Below are 20,611 nucleotides of genomic sequence, written 5' to 3'. Positions count from 1 at the left end.
AGTATAATTTTTCTTCGAGAAAGACGACTACTCTTGGGCCAAGTTATTTACAAAACAAGCTCATGCTTTAGGAGGGATTGACATCTAGCCTTGTTAGGGGAAGAGTCTTTGCTTTCAAGATAAAGGCATTCCTAGCCCAAACATCGCGAAATTTTGAGGAGCACCAGAAGAAGATTTTGCATCAGAAGAACTTGAGCTTAAGCAGAAAGGAAGTAGTCGAGTTGGAGGAGGAAGGCGTCTCTGGCCACCGCATCAAGATGAGCTACCTAAATGTTAGACTCCTAGCTACATTTACTCAAACTTAAACAACCGGAGAGATACAAGGAGATAGAAATGTCAAGCCAAATTTGGGTGTGATTCAAAATATAGCAAGAAAGGGTCGAGCACATGACTCATCTAGGAGTGACATGCCACTTAGCTGAGAAGAGGGTCTTATCGAGCTTGGAGAAGGTTGGAGAGGTTTGGTGATTGGATCAAGTGAAGTTTCTACTCTTATTGGGCCAACTCACAAAGATGGGCTAAACCTGAGGAGAAACTGAGAGTATTAAAGTCTCAACAAGCGCAAGCTAACCAACCCAACCATAGTGAGTCCTGGGCCAGCTCAACTTAAAAAGTATTTTTTAGAGATGAGTTGGTGAACCCATAGATGTTGATAACCGAGAAACTTAAGTCCGAAGAATGGGGTAAGGTTGAAGAGAGGGGGGGAAGCGGCCATGAACTGTTATTAGGTGTAAAGAATTTGTAAATATTTTTAAAATATTATTTTAACCTAAATAAAACATTCCAAAGGAAATTGCCGCTGATGCGAGTGGCCTAACGATCAAAATAGCTTGCTCTCTCCGACGCACAAAGCAAAATAAGCTTCCGATTGAAACCCTAGTAGTAGTCTCCCCTTTGCATCCATGGGATGGCAATTTCCTTCGCCTTCCTCCTCCTCCTTCCATCGTCAAATCCTTCGTTGGTTCGCGTCCTCTCCCTCTCTGCCGATCCACGAAACCCTAAGCGGCGGCACGGCGGAGAGCCTTGCTTACCGGCGATCCATGTTCCGGCCTCCGCCGATCGTTAGGACGTGGCAGATTCCTTGGAACTCGAATAATTTCATCGGAACAGTGGACGCCCCTTTGAAGAAGCAAAACATGATGAGGGATCCCAGTATGCCGCTCCGGCCTCCGCCGTCTGTGATGACGTGGCCGGTTCATTGTAATTCGTGCAGTTTCATCGGGACGGTGGTCGCCCCTGTAAGGCGATACAAGATGAGCTACCCCACGATGTCTGGGGCTTATACATTTCTTAAGTTGAAGACGCCTTCGTCCATCGATCCTGCCATTTCTTCTTCTTCTCATTTCCAGTGAGATCCACTATCTTTTTCCTTTTTTTTCCAGTAGTTATCGTAATCGTTAGTATTTCCTTTAGATTCTCTTCAAATACCTCGTGATGTTATACCATTTGCCCCTTATTTTGATCGATACTAGGCTAATACAGTAACCAAGCAAATTATATGTTTCAAGGTCACCATTTTTTTGTGAAAAATTAGTTCAATCGAATGGAGAGACGAGGCAATCTAATGATGGAAATTGATGCTGTGCTCATTAAAGTGGCCGTTGTTGGCATGAATCGTCCAAATTGAGTCCTGTTAACCAGTCTATCTTTGGGCTTTATGAATAGAATTATACATGTTACATGAGGTTGAAGCTTAAGACCTTTGAGTTTGGTCATTCATTGGTCAAATCATTCATTTGCACAGATAAAAAGAAAACAATCTTGGTGAGTACAGCATAAGTTGTAGTTAATTCTTGTCCATACCAATGCTGTGCTCACCAAGAACCATCTTGCATGATGTACTCACTATACTTCAGGCATCATTTATCATTCTATCAGACATCTTGCCACATTATCATAGCTGTACTTATATCTTGTTCACCGGGAAACCATTCTCTTGGATGCATGCCTAAAAGCTTTCTTCACACTTAAAAACAGATCTTTATATGTTTCTGATTTGTGATTTCCTGATTTTTTTTGTACTTCTAGGTTTATGAAGTAATGCTTATTTCTCATTCATGTGGAGATTACGTGCAATTACACCATACATTGTTTTTCTGCTTACAATGAGCAAAATTGGAACAGGATATTACTGACAATGTGGAACAAACTGGCGGAAATATCCATCAGATATCTCAAGCCAAATGACATTGTCTATGTTTCTGGACCTTTAAATTCTTATGAAAAGGTTGATGAACAGGGGGATCGTCATGTCTTTTACAAGGTTTGTCCTGAGAAACTTTTCCTGAGCATGCCTTTCTTTGGCTGGTCATGCACACATTAATTGAAAGCTAATTTATTTGGTGGTTTTATATTTTAACCAAGTTTCCTTTTGCTAATTTCAATTTGAAGATAAATTATTCTCGGTGGCATGAGATAACATTTTTAAGAGATTTTTCTTTTCTGCCTTTTCTTAAATTGTGTAGAAGTGTTTATAAAACTCTTTAAATTAAGCTTGACAAATGAATGATTTTCAAGATAATAAACTGAAGGTTTCTCAAGATTCTTTAGAAGAATATTAGTCTTTCTCGTTATCTTGAATTGTCTCATTGTTTTATGCCCTGTTTATTGAGGACATCACTTGGGGATCGTTTAGTTGCAGAATAAGGAAAAAAATAGAATTGGGGTGACTGAGAACTTATTCCGAGATAAAGGTTTTTTATTTCATTTCCAACTTGGTGTTTGGTTGCAAAAGGAAGAATAAATGCTGGAATAGAAATAGGGGATGAGATAGTGTTTGGTGTGATAGTTGGAATAAGGATAAAAATAATCAAATTGACCTTATTGCCCTTTTCTTAGTTTAATGTAAAATTGAAGATCTAGTTACGATTGGAACTAATAAATGTTTGTTATTTATTTAGGGAAAATAGGAAATAAGTTTAAAATTAAAGATAATTGTAATTTTATTTTACAACTATTATATTATCTTCTCATGAAGATTTTTACAAATATTGATTAAAAAGTAATTTAAAATAGTTCATCATAATTTACACTACAAAAACAATCATAAAAAGCCTTACAAGTTGACATCCCATAATTAAACATTTTTTTACTACAAATATATTTTAATATATTACCAAAATACCAAGTATATTATAGTCATGTTACATTGTAATAGTTTCTATCCAAAACACCAACACCAAATGCTTCCATTCCATTTCAAGTTTCCAATTGGATATGATATTTGACCATCCAATCTATAATTAGTATCAAAAGAGCACATTTTGCAACTCATAGAAGTGTGGCATCTAACTGAATCAAACAAAAAGGGATTCTCCAAAGCCATTAAGGCGTGCCAAGATTATTGCCATAATTTGTGTAAAACTGAGATGGGTCAATTGAGTTTTGCATCAAAATAGATGTGACATTAGATACTTGAAATACATGGAGATAGCTTCCTTGCCAACCCAAAATCTTCTTCTGTGGTGAAGTGCTAGCCTAGGATAATATAATGGCATGCCACATCATTCCTGGGGAAGGGCGTCCCGAAGAGCAACCTCAATGGTGACGACGACCCATTTGAGATCATCAATGTTGAGGTCCAACATGCACGAGCACCATCATTATCCATGACCATAATTTCTTTGCATGAGCTTGTTATAGGGGGTGAGGACAGATCGGATACAGACCGGATAGTACTCAACCTATATTCAGATCCATATTTTTAGTCTGAATACAGATACAAATACTTGACGGATAGCAAAATCTAAAACTGTATCATAACTAAACTGATAATTTTTTAACACAATTCGGATAATTTTTAAATAAGGATTGGACCTTAAATGGATACAAATCAGATTGTAAATAAATTATAATTTTTATTTTAGACACAATTAATACAAAAGTGCTTGCAAGTAAAATGTTTTCAAAAGTGCTGATAAAAGGACATTTTGATTAGGTAATCTGAAACATACTCAATGCAAAATGCTAATCTGTTAATTGTTTTGAAGTCAGAACTCCAACATCAAACATGGTTAAAAGGTACTACATCCACGATTGTTTTTGGAGTTTCCCATAGAAATAGAGCTAGTTAAGATGGAAGAAGATTTGCAAATATCATACACACAACAGATCATTCTCAATCCCTATGACAGACATTACCAACTAGAGCATATAACTTAAGAAAAGACTAGTTTGAGCAAGCTGATCTCTGCAGTCTACAATTCAACATAACAAACAAAGAACTTAGTGACTATGTTTGTGAACTTGTGAAGTATGTTGCTTTACAGATTTACCTATGAAGAAAGAAAATCTACAATTCCGACCTAGCAGAATTATGAAAATAAGTAGAAAGCGAAGCGAGACAGTGTGGACAAAGAACAGCTCAGATTTTGGAAGTTCTAAAATTATGACAAAGCATTTCCCACAACACCTCAAGTAATGCAAAACTTATGACACTAGAATAGGACCAAATTGAAATATACCAAGTCTTCCAAACTAAATCATGCACAACACTGTCCTTTTATTATTTTCTACAATTCCATCTATAACGAGTTGCATTATCGTGTTCATTGGAATAAAAAACGCTGCCATAATCTGGCGCTAGCATAACATAAGAACACTTTAACATAAGGAATTAATCAAGAAACCACATACGAATGAAGCTGAAACAAGTTCATACCATGGCTTGGCCAATATCCATCACATCCCACCTCTCAGGAGCAATAGATGCCATCATCTCCTCATCTTCCTCGTTGTGCTCTTCCTCCCCTTCACTTGGTGACGACGAGCTCAAGGAGGGAGGATCGGAGGAGGCGGGGCTTGGTGATGCTGCGATGAATTGGTGATGGCGGCAGAGAGGCCAGAGGGGTGATGGTGACGAAGACGGTGATCGGTGATGCCAACGAGAGATTTTAGAGAGTTGGGGGTGGAGACGGCTACTAATTGGGAGAGATGGAAAGGGTAGGATTAGGGTGGTTTAGAGGATTGGGTATTTATATAAGCAATTAAAAGGATATCCATTATCCGATACTGATAACATTAGCTATACCCATATCTGTATTTGGATCTAAATTCTTCTTAACAAACTATCCGGATTCAGACATTTTACTACATCCCTATTCATATTCAGATCCAGGTCGAATGGTTTTTTTTTATCCGCATCCAATTCGATGACAATCAGGTAGCATGTTAGGTCTGATTTAATCTGACTCGTTTTCACCCCTAGCTTGTCATCAACTCATCATCAATGGCATTGGAGCCATTATGGCAGTGATGGATCAGGCGCAATGTTAGGATCTTATTTGCCAACATCTCCACCTCCTTCTCCGGTTTCATGTTCCTAGAAAACCAACCAAAAAATCCCCAAAAAATATTTAAAAAATGGTGCCTTAGCTCTGCCGCTGCGGCCTAGAGCGAAGTCGTTGAGAAGTGTTGTTTCTCTTGCCTTCTCCATTGACATCGATCCATTGCAGGGAGAAAAACCGGTGGTGGAGATGGTAAGAGAACGAAATGCAAAAAAAGGAAAGTAGTGGGCAATCCGGTCATTTGCCATTTGGAACAAGTGGGGTGAGTTGTTCTAATATATCTTTCCCAAAACATGGAATAGGCTTCTTCCAGAAAAAAGGGGTTTATTCCATTTTCTATTCCAAAATTTTATCCTGTATTTGGCAAACTATTCTGGAACAAAGGGGGTTTATTCCAACCAAACAGCCTTCTGGTGTGTCAGTAGGTCTTTTCCCTTGAATCCAAATGGTACTAGGTTCAAATGTTGGAAATGAGGGTAAGGTTGTGTGCTTTATCATCCCCCAGACTCCATGTAAGCATGAGTCTTGGGCAGTATTACATACATGCATATATATATATATATATCCCTACTTTAAACATGTTTTGTTGAACATTTTCTCACAGGTTATTGTCAGAGATTTAAATTATGTTAAATATAAACGTCAAAATCAAACTTCCCTGAAGCATGAGGGTTTGAGGAATCAAGAATTAGCAGGGCCCTCCTCCAGTAAGTTTGTCATCCTATTTTTCTGAACTTTGCTCATAGATTATTATTTTTTGGATGTTATTCTTTAGTCTGTTGGATTTATTCAGGTAGGCACATGCTTATTGGTTGTGTTTCTATTCTTCATCAGAGGATTATCATGCTAACAGCAATTGACGATCTTCCACCTATTCTTTCTACTTGAGTTTAGATGCTGCAGATCACGAAGAGACTATTAGAGAACGCCTCCACTTGTGGCAACTCTTCTTTTCTAATCCATATGAATGGTGGGACAACAGGCAATCAAAGATAAATAGCAGGTGCCCAGATTTTAAACACAAGGACACTCGTGAATGTCTGTGGATTAGTCCAGATGACCCTCCTTGGGTCAGAAAGCAGCTTGAGCTATGCGACACAAAGAAGGTAGGAACCTACCGAAAGAATAGAAGTGGATGGTCTGAGATAGATGAATGGAAAATCTCAGATTTGGAGTAGTCCCAGTTACTGGCTAGACTTCGACTTGCTGTTTTGAACTTTGCCATACTGTACATACATTTGTCTTCAAACATCGAGATAAAACCGTAAAAGTCAGTATGAAGTTAATAGGAGCTAATAAACGGAGGGAAGGCATTCAAGGTCAATATGGGGAATTTTACAAGAACAGAGAAAATCAACAGGTGACTGCCTATAAACGGCAGCTATGCTAAATTGAGACAAGTAGTCTTTTTCATGATTCAATTTTTAGTCGCATCTCTGGAAGTAATAGGAAGTGGCGGATAGTCGCATCTCTGGAAGTAATAGGAAGTGGCCGTTGGTGCAGCTTCAATTGAGGCAAATGAGGATGTAAATCTCTGCGACACTATAAAAGATAAACAGTTTTAATAGAAAGTAACCTTCACCATTGTTGAACATATATTAGAACGCAGATTAAGTGACAAATAGAAGTTCAGTAAAATCTTAGAAGTTTGATCAACTACAAAGACCTGAAAAACATTTCCCCAAGTTTCTATATTAAAAAACCAAATAAATTGATAAACAAATTAAGACTTTAGACAGGAGAGGACGTTATATATATACGAGTAAGATACACAAAAATTGAGGAGCCTAATAAACAAGCCTTAGGGTGTGTATGAAATCTATAAGCACAGAACACTAATCCGAATCTGATGTCAACTGGGAATAAGGATCAAATGCTGATAACATTTTGGAGAGATCCTGCTCCATGTCTTCAAGTTCCTCTTTACCAAATCCCCAACCCCGCAGCAGCTCGGCACCTCGTGCACCTCTTGCTATCCCATGTTTGCGAAGGTTTGTCAAACGTGTATCTATAAAAGGCATAATGGCCCTACTTGATCGCAGCCGCGTGGCCACCGGTACCGAATCAATCTCAAGTGATCCCCTTGGCTGACCCTTTTCAGATTGATTGCCTAATATCTCACCATGTGAGCCTACAGAGCTATCAAATATGGTCGGAAATGGCAGTGGGATTGGAAGTGGGCAAAGTGTCGCAGAGAGATGTGAGAACATTGGTTTTGTACATCTGCCTTCATATGCAGCACAAACAGAATTCTTCACTTGTGCAACTGAAGCCCGCTGATCACCTACAATCCAATGCAAGGATAATTACAATTGAAGGAACGAATGCACAAGGTAAAAGTTGATATTTAAACCTGAATAATAGAAGTGCGCGAGAAAGATTGTTGAAAACGAAAGGTGGAAGAAAATGACAAAAAATAATGCATCATCATTTAACCTTACTAGACTGGAATTATATGCATGGAGCGCAAAGCATCATAAACTACACATCTATATTTGGCACTAGCACTGTTATGGATTATGATACAGTAACTAACACAAGGACAACATATTAAAATGATAGCCATGTGAACTGCAGAGTTGCAAATTCTTTCTAAATAGACTCTAAAAATGAGAGGAAATCTTAAAGGGCAAAGACATTACCTGAGTGAAAAGCTCCATGAACCATTAAGGATTCAATTGCATACAGGTCCTCATCATCCTCTCCTATCTCAGGTGTTAAAGAATGCAAGCTCCTCTGTATATGTCCCTGATGGATTTCATCTGAACTCCAAAAATGTCAGCACTGCTTTTTGATTGCAAGTCAACAGAAACAGTAACAATCTAAATAATACCTGTCAAAGATGGAGTTGGCATAGCTATATCCATAATAGACACCATGTTTTGCCTGCCTTGACCAGCTAATATGTGGATGAGTTCACCAATATCAAGAGCGCCAGTAGCATATGCTGATTCTGTATTTGGCCCAAGAGGTTTCAATCGAAATGGAACACTTACTGAGTGTATTGACGCAGCATAAACAGCACTGCAGTGGAAAAGCTTCTCATCTTTCACACTAAGTAAAGAGGACATTTTACCTTTAGGATAGAAAATACAATACCTATTAGCTCAAAGATGAAAAAGGAAGGCTAGAAACTCAAGCTAGTACATTGTAATGGGAATCCTCCCGCAGATTGTTGTGTAGAAGTAGGCAAAGTGTAACAAGATAACTGCTCAAAATCATAACTACATGTATGAACATGGGAGCAGAAGTGGCATATCAACAACAACAATAACAATCAAGACTTTAATTCAACTATTTGTGTTGTTATATAGATGTTTTTTATTTGAATTAGCTAATCCCTAAGGGGCTGCAGAAATTGGACAATAAGAAGTGGCTGCACAAGTGGAAAACAGTAAGCTATATATCAAAACTCATGGTAAAAGCTCACCCAGCAAGAATCTTAAGCATTCGTAAGCACCCTGGGCTTAAGGCAGAGTAATCAAAGCATCACGCATATACGAAAAGGCTATACTATTTTGGAGTACATCCTGTAACCAATATTTTTGGTCATATGAATGAACATTTTGTAACTTGTAAGTCCTAGTTCTGCTGCGCACAACGTAGCCCAGGACTGAACAAAAAACCCACAGCCAATATGGGATTTGCAAATGTGCACAATTTCCAACAGATTGAGACCAAATATTAATGAAATAATGGAAGAATTGATAAATAAGCAATGCATGCATACTTAGAGAAGGCAATCCAACTGGTATCATCAATTTGCAAAAGCAAGATAGCTTTGAAAACGAGACAGCATCGTGGAGAGATCTTGTGATTGACTCCCTCTGATTTATGGCACATGCATAAGTAACTGGATCTCTCGCGCTATAAAGCAATACAGGTGAATTGGTGTACTCATCAGCAATGTTCTGCAAAAAATCTGCAGCTATGCTGGAAAAACCTCCTGAATCATCGACAATGAACTGGATGCCCTGTAGAAGCAGCATATGGCTTGACAAAGAGAAACTATGAAATTGTAGCATGCAGCAAATTACTATGTGAAAATTATTAGCTGAAGAACAATGTGGTCTACATCGCAGTAGGGCAAAGCATAATGAATACAATTTCCTTTTCACTAGAGTCCACGCAAAGACAATGTTGCATATCTTGAATAGACATCTCGATACCATTAATTTTGTGCTCAACAAATGGAATGCATTTTGTTTATACCCAAAGCAAAGCATGAGAATATATGATTAATAGATCCTGAATATATCATTTCCTTTTGTAAATTTGATTGCAGAAATGCATCCATTGTTTAAATTGATGTACTAAAACTTCTTAGTGTAGGCATCGAGCAAAAAGTGCATAGTGTTTTGGATTAATGCTTATGGATAGTCGATGGTATGGATGAGAGCACAACATATAACACTGATTATAAAATCAGAACTCAACCGGTGGCTTACTAAGGAGAAGTTGCTGTTATCAGATGAATATCCTGGCACACAAAGCAGCTCCTGCCAACCTGGGGTTAGCAGGGGGAAAATGTCATCTATTATAAGGTGCACTTGGCATGATAATTATGGCTTGCCACATATATCATACTGCTGTGTGTCCAATGTCATCTATTAGAATATATCAATATTAAATGACATTTCATTTACTGATAAACAAATACCTGAATATGATCGCATTCTTCAACAAAAAAGCGCAGCCTCTCATTCATTTCCTCTATATGTGACCATTCTGAAACATCCTTTCCAGTTCCATAGTTGTCAAACTTATTAAAATCAGTCCATGATCCATACAACTCATATAGGGTCTGAGGATGATATTGAACTTTAGAATAATCGGTCCAAAATCGAACATCATTTTCTAGGGACTCAACTCGATCCTTATCTTGAATTCTTCTCTGAGTTCCCCCCTCCCTATCAGTATCATTCACCAAAAAACTTGACTTGTCTTGTTCTTCCTCAGATAAGCTTTGCAAAAACTTGTTCTTGTCACAAGGTTTCCCTACTGATCTTGTTACTTTACCAGTCCTGTGCAAATATGTCTTATTAAGGTATACAAAAAGAAAGAAAGTCATTCCATGACTAATCTAAATATATTTACACATTAACTCATAATGAAGAAGTATTATCATTTTCAAATGGTGTACTTATACTCTAATGAAACAGCCAAAGAGATGTTTAATGTTTTCACTCCTTGGACTTGATCAGATCATACCTCACAAATAAAGCAGCAATTTTAACTCTAGATAATATAACATATTCTCTTCATTATGATGGGAGTTACTACTAGCAAATTTCAAAATCATAATTTTAACTATATCAGGAACGAAAATATCTTCTACCCACCTAAAGTAACCTTAAAACATTAAGTTCAAAATTTTAAACACCTTTGTAAGTAAGAGCATTTTCTTTGCCCTACAAAGAGAAAAAGGAAAAAAAACATCAGAAATTATACTATGTCACACTGTATCATTTTATAATTTAAAATACATGATCATTTCTGAGCGTCAATGTAGATCGCTCCGTAGACAAAATGCCAACAAATTATTATAATTTTGTTAGCCAAAAGGAAGATCAGAAGATGCTCCCAAATATAGATTTTAAACCTGCTCTCCTAATATTTGATTAAAAAATAATTTTGAATTACTTTTTGAAATTAAGAAGTATTTCACTTCACCATGGGCTTGTAGTGAACAGTTCAACCATGAGATTCCGATCATAACGCATGATGAAGTGATCATATGATGCTTAATAAGCATAAAGCATGGCTAGTTATCATAAAGAAAGTCATAACCAATAAAATTGGCACATTATTTGACCAGCTTATATGATAATGTTCTAGATACAGGTGTGCCCAGAATGCCTTAAAAATTTTGTGCTCCAGTAAACCCCCACTGAGACAGCTCTAATTTCATCAATTTAACCAATTATGGTATCAATATGGTAACATAGAACGTCCAATATGAACAACAAAAACTAATCTGACCAGGTTGCAAATGCTAAGTAAAAACATTGGTTTACCATGTCACAACATCCATTGCATCAACTGAAGAAGTGTTACTATTCAAAGAACCTGAGGAGCTGAGAGAACCAAGCGATCCTGCAAAACTTAATTTGATACCTCAGCAAAGGGCGAAACTAGATGACAGAGAGAAAAGGCATTCATATATATCTAATTGGAGAAAATGACATTAATAGTACATAAGACCGATTGGTATCAAACAATGGGATAGTACATATACAGAACACGTGGTAAGAGCATATTCAGGAAACAAAGCAAACATGTGATTAATGTAGTCAATGTCTAATAAAGGTGACTACTGAAGTACCTACAACAGTCCAACTACAAATTGAAACCATGGTTCCTAGTTTCGGCCAATCTTGAGTGGGATCGGCCGAAACGGATCGGGATCGGCTATCCTAGCCGAAACCAATCTATTGATTGGTTTCGGTCGGGTATTGGCCGCCGATTCGTTTCGGGTCGAGATCAGCCGTATCGGCCGATCCCGCCCGAGACGAGCATGGGTAAGAGAGAAAGAAAGGGGAAAGAGAGGGAGGAAGAGAGAGAGAGAGAGAGAGAGAGAGAGAGAGAGATGGAGCAAGAGAGAGGGAAAAAGAGAGGGAAAGAGAATAAGAGTTTGTGGGTTGCAGCAGTAAAAGAGAGAGGGAAGAAGAGAGAGAGAAAGAGAGACATGGAGAGAAAACAAAAATTAAAAAACTATGTTAAAGAGGAAAAGAGGTGATAGTCGGTGAGGGAGAGAGGGTTTTTAAGGGAGAGAGTAAGAGAGAGTTAATTAGGGAGAGAGTTTGATAAAAAAGAGAATTAGTGGAGAGAAGGTAATTTTTTTTTTAATTTGTGTGGGGGAAAGGGAGAGTGTGAGTAGTAGAAAGGGAGAAATAGAAATTGAGAAAATAGTATTTATTTTTTAGTTTTTAGACTTTATATATGAATAATTTATATTTATATCTTATTATTATTTTTCTAAAAAAAATTAAGAATTTTTCTGTATTTTAAAATTATTTGAAAATACAGGTCGATACGGACGGCCAATACTGCCGATACAGCCGATATGTATCGTTTTTTCAGACGGCCAATCCCGATCCCGATTCCGATACTTGGAACCTTGATTGAAACTTTTTTGAGCATTTATCCAACTAGCGATTAGTAACACACGTTGTCAGCTATTAGGCATTTAACAGATGATTATTGAAGTATCTCTAACAATCCAACTATGAATTTGAAACTTCTCTGAGCATCTATCCAACTAGCGATTAGTGACACATGTCAGCAATTAGCCATTTAACACTGAATTTTAGAACATAGTAAAAGATACATATAAGTGAGAGAGAGAGAGAGAGAGAGAGAGATAAGGTCATTACCAGCCTACACTCTTTAATCCTTTAAATATTGCAAAATGTTACTATATTCAAGTAAAAAATCTGAGAAATCAATGATTTGTAGATAACTACCTTGAGAGCCAATAGATATCAGACGAGGGCAGTATGTACAGATGCCCTGCAAAAGAGATAGTATAATAAGATACTCCAACAAGATTAACACTGAAAAAATGGTTAATGAGATGTTTTCATCCTATCAAACATGATAATACTTAATAAATCCCGTTAACAACCTGATACAAGTACTTTCAACATCTAGGTCAAAAGAGCTTTTTTTTTTAAAGAATGACACAATGGCCCTGGCAGGCATTTAATCTTTTCAAGAATGAACAATCAAATGCTCACAACAGGTAGGAGAGGATCATCCATTTCTGGACTCAATAAAAAGAACTATTAAATCAAATGTTGTAAACTATTTATTTTCTGACTCACGAATGAAAGAAAAATTTATTTGCAATCTAATGCACCTGCCGTGTTTCACCAGTACGATAAAGAATGTCCATATCCAAGGATGGCCTCCTGAAAACTGGATCTGAATCGGGTTCATCTGCTAGTCCAAGTAACTCATCCTACAAAGATAAATCATTAATTGAACAATTAATCCAAGGCACAAGTTCATAAAGGAAGCCTCATGATATTTCTCAAAGGTATTGAAAAATAAATGTTCAGATTAATTAACTATTATATGTGTTATCCACCATTTGACAGTATTGAGTTCGTATATTCTGATCCACTGCAGAAATGATTTGGAATCCTATCATCCATTTGTCTAAACATACAATTTTAGCACTGTTATATCTAAAATTTAGAGACAATAATTTCTTCGATTTCAAATGAAACAACAAAACCGGAGCTTCAATTGTTGCACACTAAAGTCACACCGATACTGTAAAGAATGATTTGTAAAACCTCTGACAAAGGCAGATGAAAAGTCAAGTATAGAATAGTGAGACATATCCATACACCTCTATCAGAAAAAGAAGACAGTAAAATAAAGTGGAAGATGTTATCTCAGTAGCAACTCCTACAGCCTACCATGGCAAAATGAATTTGCTTTGCATTATTCAAGTGATCATAGAATTCAACGATCAGCATACAAAACCTCACCTGAAAGTTCCAAAAATGAGAGCCAATATAGTTCGCGAAATCACCGACTTGGATCGTCACAATTTCCCTCATATTTCCCGATCAATTACTGCTTCCAATGAGCATAACAAGCTCGAATTTTTCAACGAGAATAAGAATTACCAACGACGCAATCCAATAACAACAGTATATGCAAATATACACCCTAAATCTTGCTGATTTTATGGGTTGAAGAGTAACAGAGATAACGAAAAGAAAAACCCAAAGATAAACCCTAGCGGGAGAAAGGCAGTGGAGTTGGGGAAGCTTACAGCGGCGACTGCCCGCATTTAGGAGTGAAAACGGGTCGGTTAATATCCGACCCGACCCGATTCCATTCAAATATTAAAGTATTGTATATCCTCAAATTTTACAATCATCAAACTTTGATATGTTTAAATTCACTCATTTTTAAATGTCTAAATTCTGCCTCTTTTATTCGATTTATATTTTTGCTTAATTAAGATCCAGTTGATATCTAATTTGTATCTACAAACAATTAAGATTCTCTTCATATCTAAATTATTTAAGATTTGATTCTTATGAGATTTATATCTATATTTTTTTAAGTTGGATATGATTTTAATAGGATTTAGGTAATCATCTAATATATGTATCTAAATTTATGATCTTGTAGGATACTAGTTTTTTTTTTTTTATCTCTTTTGACGCTTAACTCTACTAGGGGTAGGTTACCTTCTCCCCTCACCTCCGAAAATATTCTTGTTATCGATGACTACCTACCCTCCCCTCTCCCAGCATATTGGCTAAGAGAGGTCTTCCTCTCTTGTGGGTCTTCTCTATTCTTTTCTTATATATATTTTTTTCGTCTTCCTAATTTCTTCTCTTTTTTCTGTTTTCTCCTTTTGTTTTCCCCTCCATTTTTCTCTCCCACTCTGATATTATCGAGTTTCCTAGAGGACTTGATTTGACTCCAACTCTCTCTTCTTTTTCTCCTCTACTAACTCATTGTATCGAGGTTTCCAACTCGCTTCCCCTTCTAATTCATCTCATCAAATTGGTTCACAGCAACTTAATCTGATTCCTTCTTGGACCGATCGACACTTAGAGTTGCTCTGTCACCCATATGCCTTCTCTTTTTGCCTTATTGCGTTGCTTGCCACCTCCTTGAACCTTCTCTTATTATCCCTGCATTGTCTCTTGCCACTACCGCCACCTTACACCACTTTGCAACCTACTTGGTTTTAGCAGGTTTTTTTTCTAAGCAGTGGAGTGCCCTCTCTATGACGGGTTTCTTTTTTAAGCCATTATCACATCCATGTTTTGTCACGCTATGTTTTGTCTAACTTCTCTTAGGTTGCTATTGCCATGTCACCCTCATACTCTCTCGTCTATCTCATGTACATAGTTGTAGCTCGTGTTTGTTGGCGCCTTAATCCGATAGTTCCCTTTCTCTCTTCTTCTCACTTGCCTCGTCGTGTTATGTAATCTTGGTTTTATTTTATTTATTTTGCTCATACTACAATGTTCCGGTATATAAATTTCTATTTATCTTTCTATCCATCTCATATTGATGATCTTTCGATCTTCCTAATTTCGTGGATATATGAGATTATGTCTTTAGACTATTAATCTAATGGAACTTACAGATTGACTCAGACTCTATGCTCTTATAAATCCGCCATAGTCGTGCTTCACTCTTGTTTTTTTATACCCACGAGCTTGATGCTTCGCGTCATCTATAATAATATCTATTGTAGACTAATTGTGTATCTTGTTTCAAACAGTCTAACACACTATTTTTGCTCTTCTCTAGATGAAACTATCTATGTTGATATGTTATTGAAAGTTAATGAATTGTTCTAACTTACAACCTTTTTTCCTTTAAAAAAAAGTTGTGATCTTGCTGTATCTTATAGACTCGGTGGTCTAATCTATACATGCCATCAATGAAAAAGACATACTTGTCCCACTCTATCCTTTTAGATAAGGAATATGGTATTACTACACAGTAAAGAGATAAAAAGGTTGTCGACCATTTGCTTTCTATATTTTGGTGTTTATATTTAGTATAGTAACTTAGCAATTAGCAACATCTACTTTGTAATATCATGTCCTCTACTAAATAATTTTCTTCAAAAACCTTACATTTCTTTGTAGACTATATATATCATGCTGGAAAATTTATCTAAAATATCTTATGGTTTGTTTATTTTTTATCGTTTATAATAGCTACCAACATAAAGGGAAATATCTCGTTGCTTTTAAAAATAAAAATTAAAGTACCAAGAACACCTCTAATTTGTCCTTAAAATCAGCTCCCATTTTACTTTTAACTTAATATTTAAAAGCTTTCTCAAGGTTTTAAGAGAGTATGTTTGAGGAATTAAAAATAAAACACATGATTCAAATGATAAACTTATTTCATATTATCTTGTATATCTCTGTCATTCGGCATGATCCTCGTTGGTTTTCAAGTTTGTTGCATTGCCCATGCTGTTACTTTTTCTCCACAAAAGGGAAGAGGAAACAAATCTTAGGTAAAAGAATTCTCTATTCGTAGCAATGATCTATTCCAATATACATTCCAGCACGCGGATAATTATCCAACAAACTACAGATAATCGACGACGATATTCGTGTTACAGATGTAAAGTTTATCCTCCTTTTCCTATTTATAGCAATGGTGACCTGTTTCATTATTAGCTCCAGGCTTTCAGCTGTCTGAGAATTATCTAGTATTGGGAGTTTGAGACTAGACAACATAACTAATATTGGTAGAGTAGATGTCGTAATAGCTCACGGTGAAGTAGTAGATGGAGTCAAAAAAGGAAAAGAAAAAAATAAAATGGCGAAGAACCTTGAATGGTAGCATGACAACAAGAAGAAGCATGTGGTAGTGTTCTTTCCACTACCAAACAGTTAATGGAATTGATCATTGGACTCAAATTTGTGTAAGGATACAAGACCATGCTGAACTAAAGATTCCCTTACAATGTACCTCGAGTGGTCCTTCGAAACGATTTCGGATCGTCGACGAAAAGATACAAGATGCAAGATGCATTGGATTCATTTCAGATGAAGAAGATGACAGCAGTACTAAAAGAATGGTCCTGGGCCATTGATAGCAAAAGCAATAACTGCTCTTTAGAATAAAGTGCTATAAGCAAGAAATTTGAGGATGCAGCATATTATTGCCCTCGTCTATGTTCCACTTAATCTGTATGCCATGTGTTGAATCTGAAGACAAAGTAACCAGAAAAGAAAACTTATGCAACACATGAGAAAAGAACACTCACATTGATGCTTAAGGTACTTCCTACTTGCAATAACCAACAGATGCTAATAGGACTATGGATCACAGCACCATAGGTAGTGTGGCACTCACCAACAGTGGTTACCAGGATCAACTAAATCTGAACAATAAGCTCAGAGAAAGATCCAACATTTGTCATGTTAAAATACAGTAAGGTTTAAATCTGAAGGGGAAATGACACTTCTGTTCAATGTTCAATAAGTGCCAAAATAACCCCCAATAATTCTGAGAACAGAAGAAGCAGGAGGAAGAACAGGGGGAAAATTTTTTGAAACTCCCTGCAAAATTTCATATGAGGAGCTCAATGAGTAGTCTCCTCTGAACTGCTACCTCTCCTCTCTCTCTCTCTCTCTCTCTCTCTCTCTCTCTCTCTCCAACCCCACAAGTTTTCCCCCAAATATTGTATCAGAACAACTATTTATATATCTCTATGTAGCTATTTCCATATGTCAGTCTCTCTTCTTCACTAGACATCAAAAAGGTCCCCTCTGTATTCTCAAACTCAATCAATTTCAGCATTTGATGTCACTCATTTCCAGCTGTAGCTTTCTGATTTCCCATCTTCTTCCTCGCAGCTATCTCCGGCGGTAACAGAAACAGCCGTGCTCGATCCGGTCAATTGAAGAGGGCCCTGAGGAGATCCAGATTGAGAAGTGCTCTGCTGTGAGGTGGTGTAGGTTTCCTGAGGAACCCACAAGCCACCAACCGCTACAACCGGTCGATTCACCGCGCCTGAACCGATCGGCATCCTTCGAGTATGTAATCGGTACTTCTGAAAAAAGATGAACACTTTATTAGATATGAGCAACAATCTAAAAAAACTCAAGGTTGTAATTATGAAGAGTTGTTATCAATTACTTACTTGGAGGTGGCTCTTCACTTCATCATTTGTGAGGCCATCAACCTTCATCAGTTCTCTGATCTGCTTTGGAGTAGCCACTGCATCAAAGCAAACAAAGATAAAAGCAATCAGATTATAGTCTATTCATCTCTTCCGATCGAAATTCTTCTCCATATAAAACAAGGAAAAGGACCCAAATTGTGTCATCACAAAATTAAAACCACGATATTTATGAATCTTGAGAAATTCAAGTAGAAAATTTTCTTCTTTGCCTACAAAATCCTATCAATTATTTAAGGGATATTCCGTACAACCTTGGGCACCGCCGAGCTGTTGTAGTGCGACGACGAAACGCCGATGCAGCTCCGGCGACCAACACCGCCTCGTCTTCCTCTGCGACTGCTGCTGCTGTGATTGCTGCAGAGTGAGATGAACACCGGATGTCGCCGGAGAACTCATCGGAGCTCTTTCTACATCATTAGAGCTCAACCCATCACCCCGGCGTTCCTGGCCGGTAAACACGCCACCTGGGCAAGAGCTCTTGATCCCCGGAGACAACAAAGAGAGGTCGGGCAATGTTACTGTAACCTTCTCTTCCTTCTCTGAGCTCACCGTAATGGCCGATACGCGTTTAAACGGCAAGAATGCGCCAGAGACGCCATTGTTTTTGGTCTTATCCTCTCGCTGAGATCAAAACCCAAAACACCCATTTCAGAAAACCATCAAAATTTACAGAGGAAGAAAACAAAGATCATAACTTTTGTATACCTCTTCCATGGATTTCTTCTCGTTGTCGTTAGAGTTGTTGTCACTATTACTATAATTGTCGCTCCAAAGCTGGACGGAGCTCATCCAGTCCATCTTATCCCTAGAATCCGCTTCCAGTTTTACCCCTTGCTCCTCTTCGAATTTACTTTTCAAGGGTATGAATTCCTGGACATGGCCGTCACGCTCATTCCGGCATCGCTCGAGCTCCTCCTTCAAACCCTCGATCACTGCAATTATCCAAAGAAAAGAAAAGCTTAGGCATGGCACACAAAATCCAACTTTGATCATATAAAACGCATAAAATTCCCAAAGAAAAAAAGAGCAAAAATAACGAGAACCCAGCTCACCATCGACGAGGAGTTGCATGCAGAGGGGAAGCTCACGCTTGAATACCTCGATCTTTCCCCTTTCCATCTCTAGATTTCTAACGTATTCCTCCAGTTTCGCCACTTTCCCGTCTCCGTCGTCGATCGCAAACGCCTCCTTTAAGAACCCACCCACGGTTTTCATAGCGCAAAGCTTCAAATCCAACCCAATCTCCGGCACCGCCGAGCCCATCTCACCAGACCCACCTCTCAAATCTCTCGCCTTGCGATGTGAACAAATATTGAAGCCAGGGGAGGAGGCGAGAAGGGAGTGGGTCTCATATTATACTAGTGCGGGAGCGGTGAGAGGGGAAAGGGAGGCGGTTTGACTGAACCGGACAAGCTTCGAGGGTAAAATAGGAATTTGCTTGGAGGGAGGGATAGAGAGTTATCATCCGGACAGCTATTAACGAATGGGATCCCAAATTTTATAGTTTGACCCCTCAAAATTAGAGTATTTAACGTTTTAAACTCGACACACTTGTAATAAATTTTCTATTATTACAAATTTAGCTCCCTCCACCTCCGCTACCAAAAACCATTAAAATGCACCTTCGTTGGAGGATTATTATTTTTAACCTTTCTTAAAAACTTATAAAAAAAATTAATTAATCGTTAATTCGATACTTATGGAAAAGGATGTGGTTTAACTGACCCGGTAATCTCAATTCGGTCGAACCGGATAAGGGTGGAAGGGCAAATTGGGAATTTGCGAAGAGGGGAAGGGGTTATCGACTCGACAACCAACGCAGGGGCGATTCGTCGCGTAACCACATCCCAAAAGTTCCGCTAACCGGAGTCGAGATACCGCTTCCTGCGGTGTCCAGACTCGGAATCTTTTCTTCTTCTTTTTTTAATTTAATTTTTTATTTCCTCTTACAACTTTTCATTTACTTCCCCCTTTTTATATTTAATTAATTTTTTTTGACACCTTTTCCTTATCTCTTCTCGTAAAGTCTAACCTACCGTTTGCGTGTCTCGGTTTCCTCGCCTTCCGAGATTCTTCGGAGGGGTAGGAGAGGGCGTAGGTATCTCTGGAACGAGGAAAAGTTAGATTCACTTTTATTACCTCTTTATCCTCTTCCCAATTTTTGAATTGGGTTGATGAGAGAACAGGCCCTGCCTTCTATTAGCAAGTCTTTGATTATAATTCTCAGAATAACAAAGTTACCCCTAATCAAATAGTATTATATTTTACCCCTTCATCAATTTGGTGGTAAAATTTTGAAAGATTTAGTAAAAAAACTGGACCCCTATGTCTTAATTTTAATGTTTTAAAATATTAATTCCATTACATAGAGATGCACAAAAATTACTTTAACACCTTTGAGTAATTTTTTTTTAGAAAAAAAAATATAAATTTACGGTGTCAAATACAGTGAAAGAAAATGAATGGCGCTTTGATAAACTTGTCTGTAATTTTTTTATTTTTATTTTTGAAGTTGAGGAAAAAGACAAAAATCAATCAATGCATTGGACCGACCGAGAGAAAGTTAGATTTAGAATTTGCAAATCTATGAGTAAATGTTACGCATACTACAAAGGACTGCAAGATT

The 20,611-nt window shown here is 37.5% G+C and overlaps 3 protein-coding genes across 7 annotated transcripts; 1 reads left to right on the top strand and 2 right to left on the bottom strand.

Moving 5' to 3' along the window:
• Positions 1 to 781: 781 nt before the first annotated feature.
• LOC140784337 (protein OSB1, mitochondrial-like) lies at positions 782 to 6,879 on the top strand. 3 transcript variants are annotated; one of them, XM_073131680.1, is made up of 4 exons: positions 782 to 1,348; positions 2,125 to 2,263; positions 5,890 to 5,992; positions 6,180 to 6,879. In XM_073131680.1, the coding sequence occupies exons 1-4, from the start codon at positions 903 to 905 to the stop codon at positions 6,461 to 6,463; spliced, it is 972 nt and encodes a 323-aa protein (XP_072987781.1). In that variant the 5' UTR covers positions 782 to 902; the 3' UTR covers positions 6,464 to 6,879. The 3 variants fall into 3 exon arrangements, with proteins under 3 accessions (XP_072987781.1, XP_072987783.1, XP_072987782.1); XM_073131682.1 differs by having other exon boundaries at positions 6,120 to 6,879; XM_073131681.1 differs by having other exon boundaries at positions 6,079 to 6,879.
• A 16-nt stretch (positions 6,880 to 6,895) lies between these two features.
• On the bottom strand, positions 6,896 to 14,090 carry LOC140784336 (uncharacterized). Of its 3 annotated transcripts, none has more exons than XM_073131676.1 (9): positions 13,787 to 14,090; positions 13,147 to 13,248; positions 12,752 to 12,797; positions 11,303 to 11,381; positions 9,946 to 10,309; positions 9,016 to 9,259; positions 8,119 to 8,361; positions 7,928 to 8,047; positions 6,896 to 7,569 (listed from the first exon to the last, which is right to left on the bottom strand). In XM_073131676.1, exons 1-9 carry the CDS (start codon positions 13,856 to 13,858, stop codon positions 7,121 to 7,123), a joined length of 1,719 nt encoding a protein of 572 aa, XP_072987777.1. In that variant the 5' UTR covers positions 13,859 to 14,090; the 3' UTR covers positions 6,896 to 7,120. The 3 variants fall into 3 exon arrangements, with proteins under 3 accessions (XP_072987777.1, XP_072987778.1, XP_072987780.1); XM_073131677.1 differs by having other exon boundaries at positions 8,119 to 8,238; positions 13,787 to 14,034; XM_073131679.1 differs by lacking the exon at positions 13,787 to 14,090 and having other exon boundaries at positions 13,151 to 13,248.
• Positions 14,091 to 17,237: 3,147 nt separating this feature from the next.
• Positions 17,238 to 19,456, bottom strand: LOC140784329 (myb family transcription factor EFM-like). Its single transcript, XM_073131660.1, has 5 exons — positions 19,038 to 19,456; positions 18,691 to 18,917; positions 18,237 to 18,606; positions 17,944 to 18,020; positions 17,238 to 17,853 (listed from the first exon to the last, which is right to left on the bottom strand). The coding sequence occupies exons 1-5, from the start codon at positions 19,246 to 19,248 to the stop codon at positions 17,611 to 17,613; spliced, it is 1,128 nt and encodes a 375-aa protein (XP_072987761.1). The 5' UTR covers positions 19,249 to 19,456; the 3' UTR covers positions 17,238 to 17,610.
• Positions 19,457 to 20,611: the final 1,155 nt, after the last annotated feature.

The sequence above is a fragment of the Typha latifolia genome, chromosome 3 (assembly GCF_019914945.1).
Source record: "Typha latifolia isolate L0001 chromosome 3, TyphaL0001v2, whole genome shotgun sequence".
NCBI lineage: Eukaryota > Viridiplantae > Streptophyta > Magnoliopsida > Poales > Typhaceae > Typha > Typha latifolia.
Note: the sequence above shows the minus strand (reverse complement) of the source record. Positions and strands in the feature narration are given on the sequence as shown.

Excerpts from the sequence above, each read along its gene's own strand:
- LOC140784329 (XM_073131660.1), bottom strand. The coding sequence starts at position 19,248 with ATGGGCTCGGCGGTGCCGGAGATTGGGTTGGATTTGAAGCTTTGCGCT. Across the intron at positions 18,607-18,690 it reads AGAAGAAATCCATGGAAGAG|CGAGAGGATAAGACCAAAAA; the intron begins GTATACAAAAGT and ends TTTTGATCTCAG. Across the intron at positions 17,854-17,943 it reads AAGTGAAGAGCCACCTCCAA|AAGTACCGATTACATACTCG; the intron begins GTAAGTAATTGA and ends ATCTTTTTTCAG.
- LOC140784337 (XM_073131680.1), top strand. The coding sequence starts at position 903 with ATGGGATGGCAATTTCCTTCGCCTTCCTCCTCCTCCTTCCATCGTCAA. Across the intron at positions 2,264-5,889 it reads ATCGTCATGTCTTTTACAAG|GTTATTGTCAGAGATTTAAA; the intron begins GTTTGTCCTGAG and ends ATTTTCTCACAG. Across the intron at positions 5,993-6,179 it reads ATTAGCAGGGCCCTCCTCCA|ATGCTGCAGATCACGAAGAG; the intron begins GTAAGTTTGTCA and ends ACTTGAGTTTAG.
- LOC140784336 (XM_073131676.1), bottom strand. The coding sequence starts at position 13,858 with ATGAGGGAAATTGTGACGATCCAAGTCGGTGATTTCGCGAACTATATT. Across the intron at positions 11,382-12,751 it reads GATATCTATTGGCTCTCAAG|GATCGCTTGGTTCTCTCAGC; the intron begins GTAGTTATCTAC and ends TAAGTTTTGCAG. Across the intron at positions 8,362-9,015 it reads AGTTGGATTGCCTTCTCTAA|GTAAAATGTCCTCTTTACTT; the intron begins GTATGCATGCAT and ends TCTATCCTAAAG.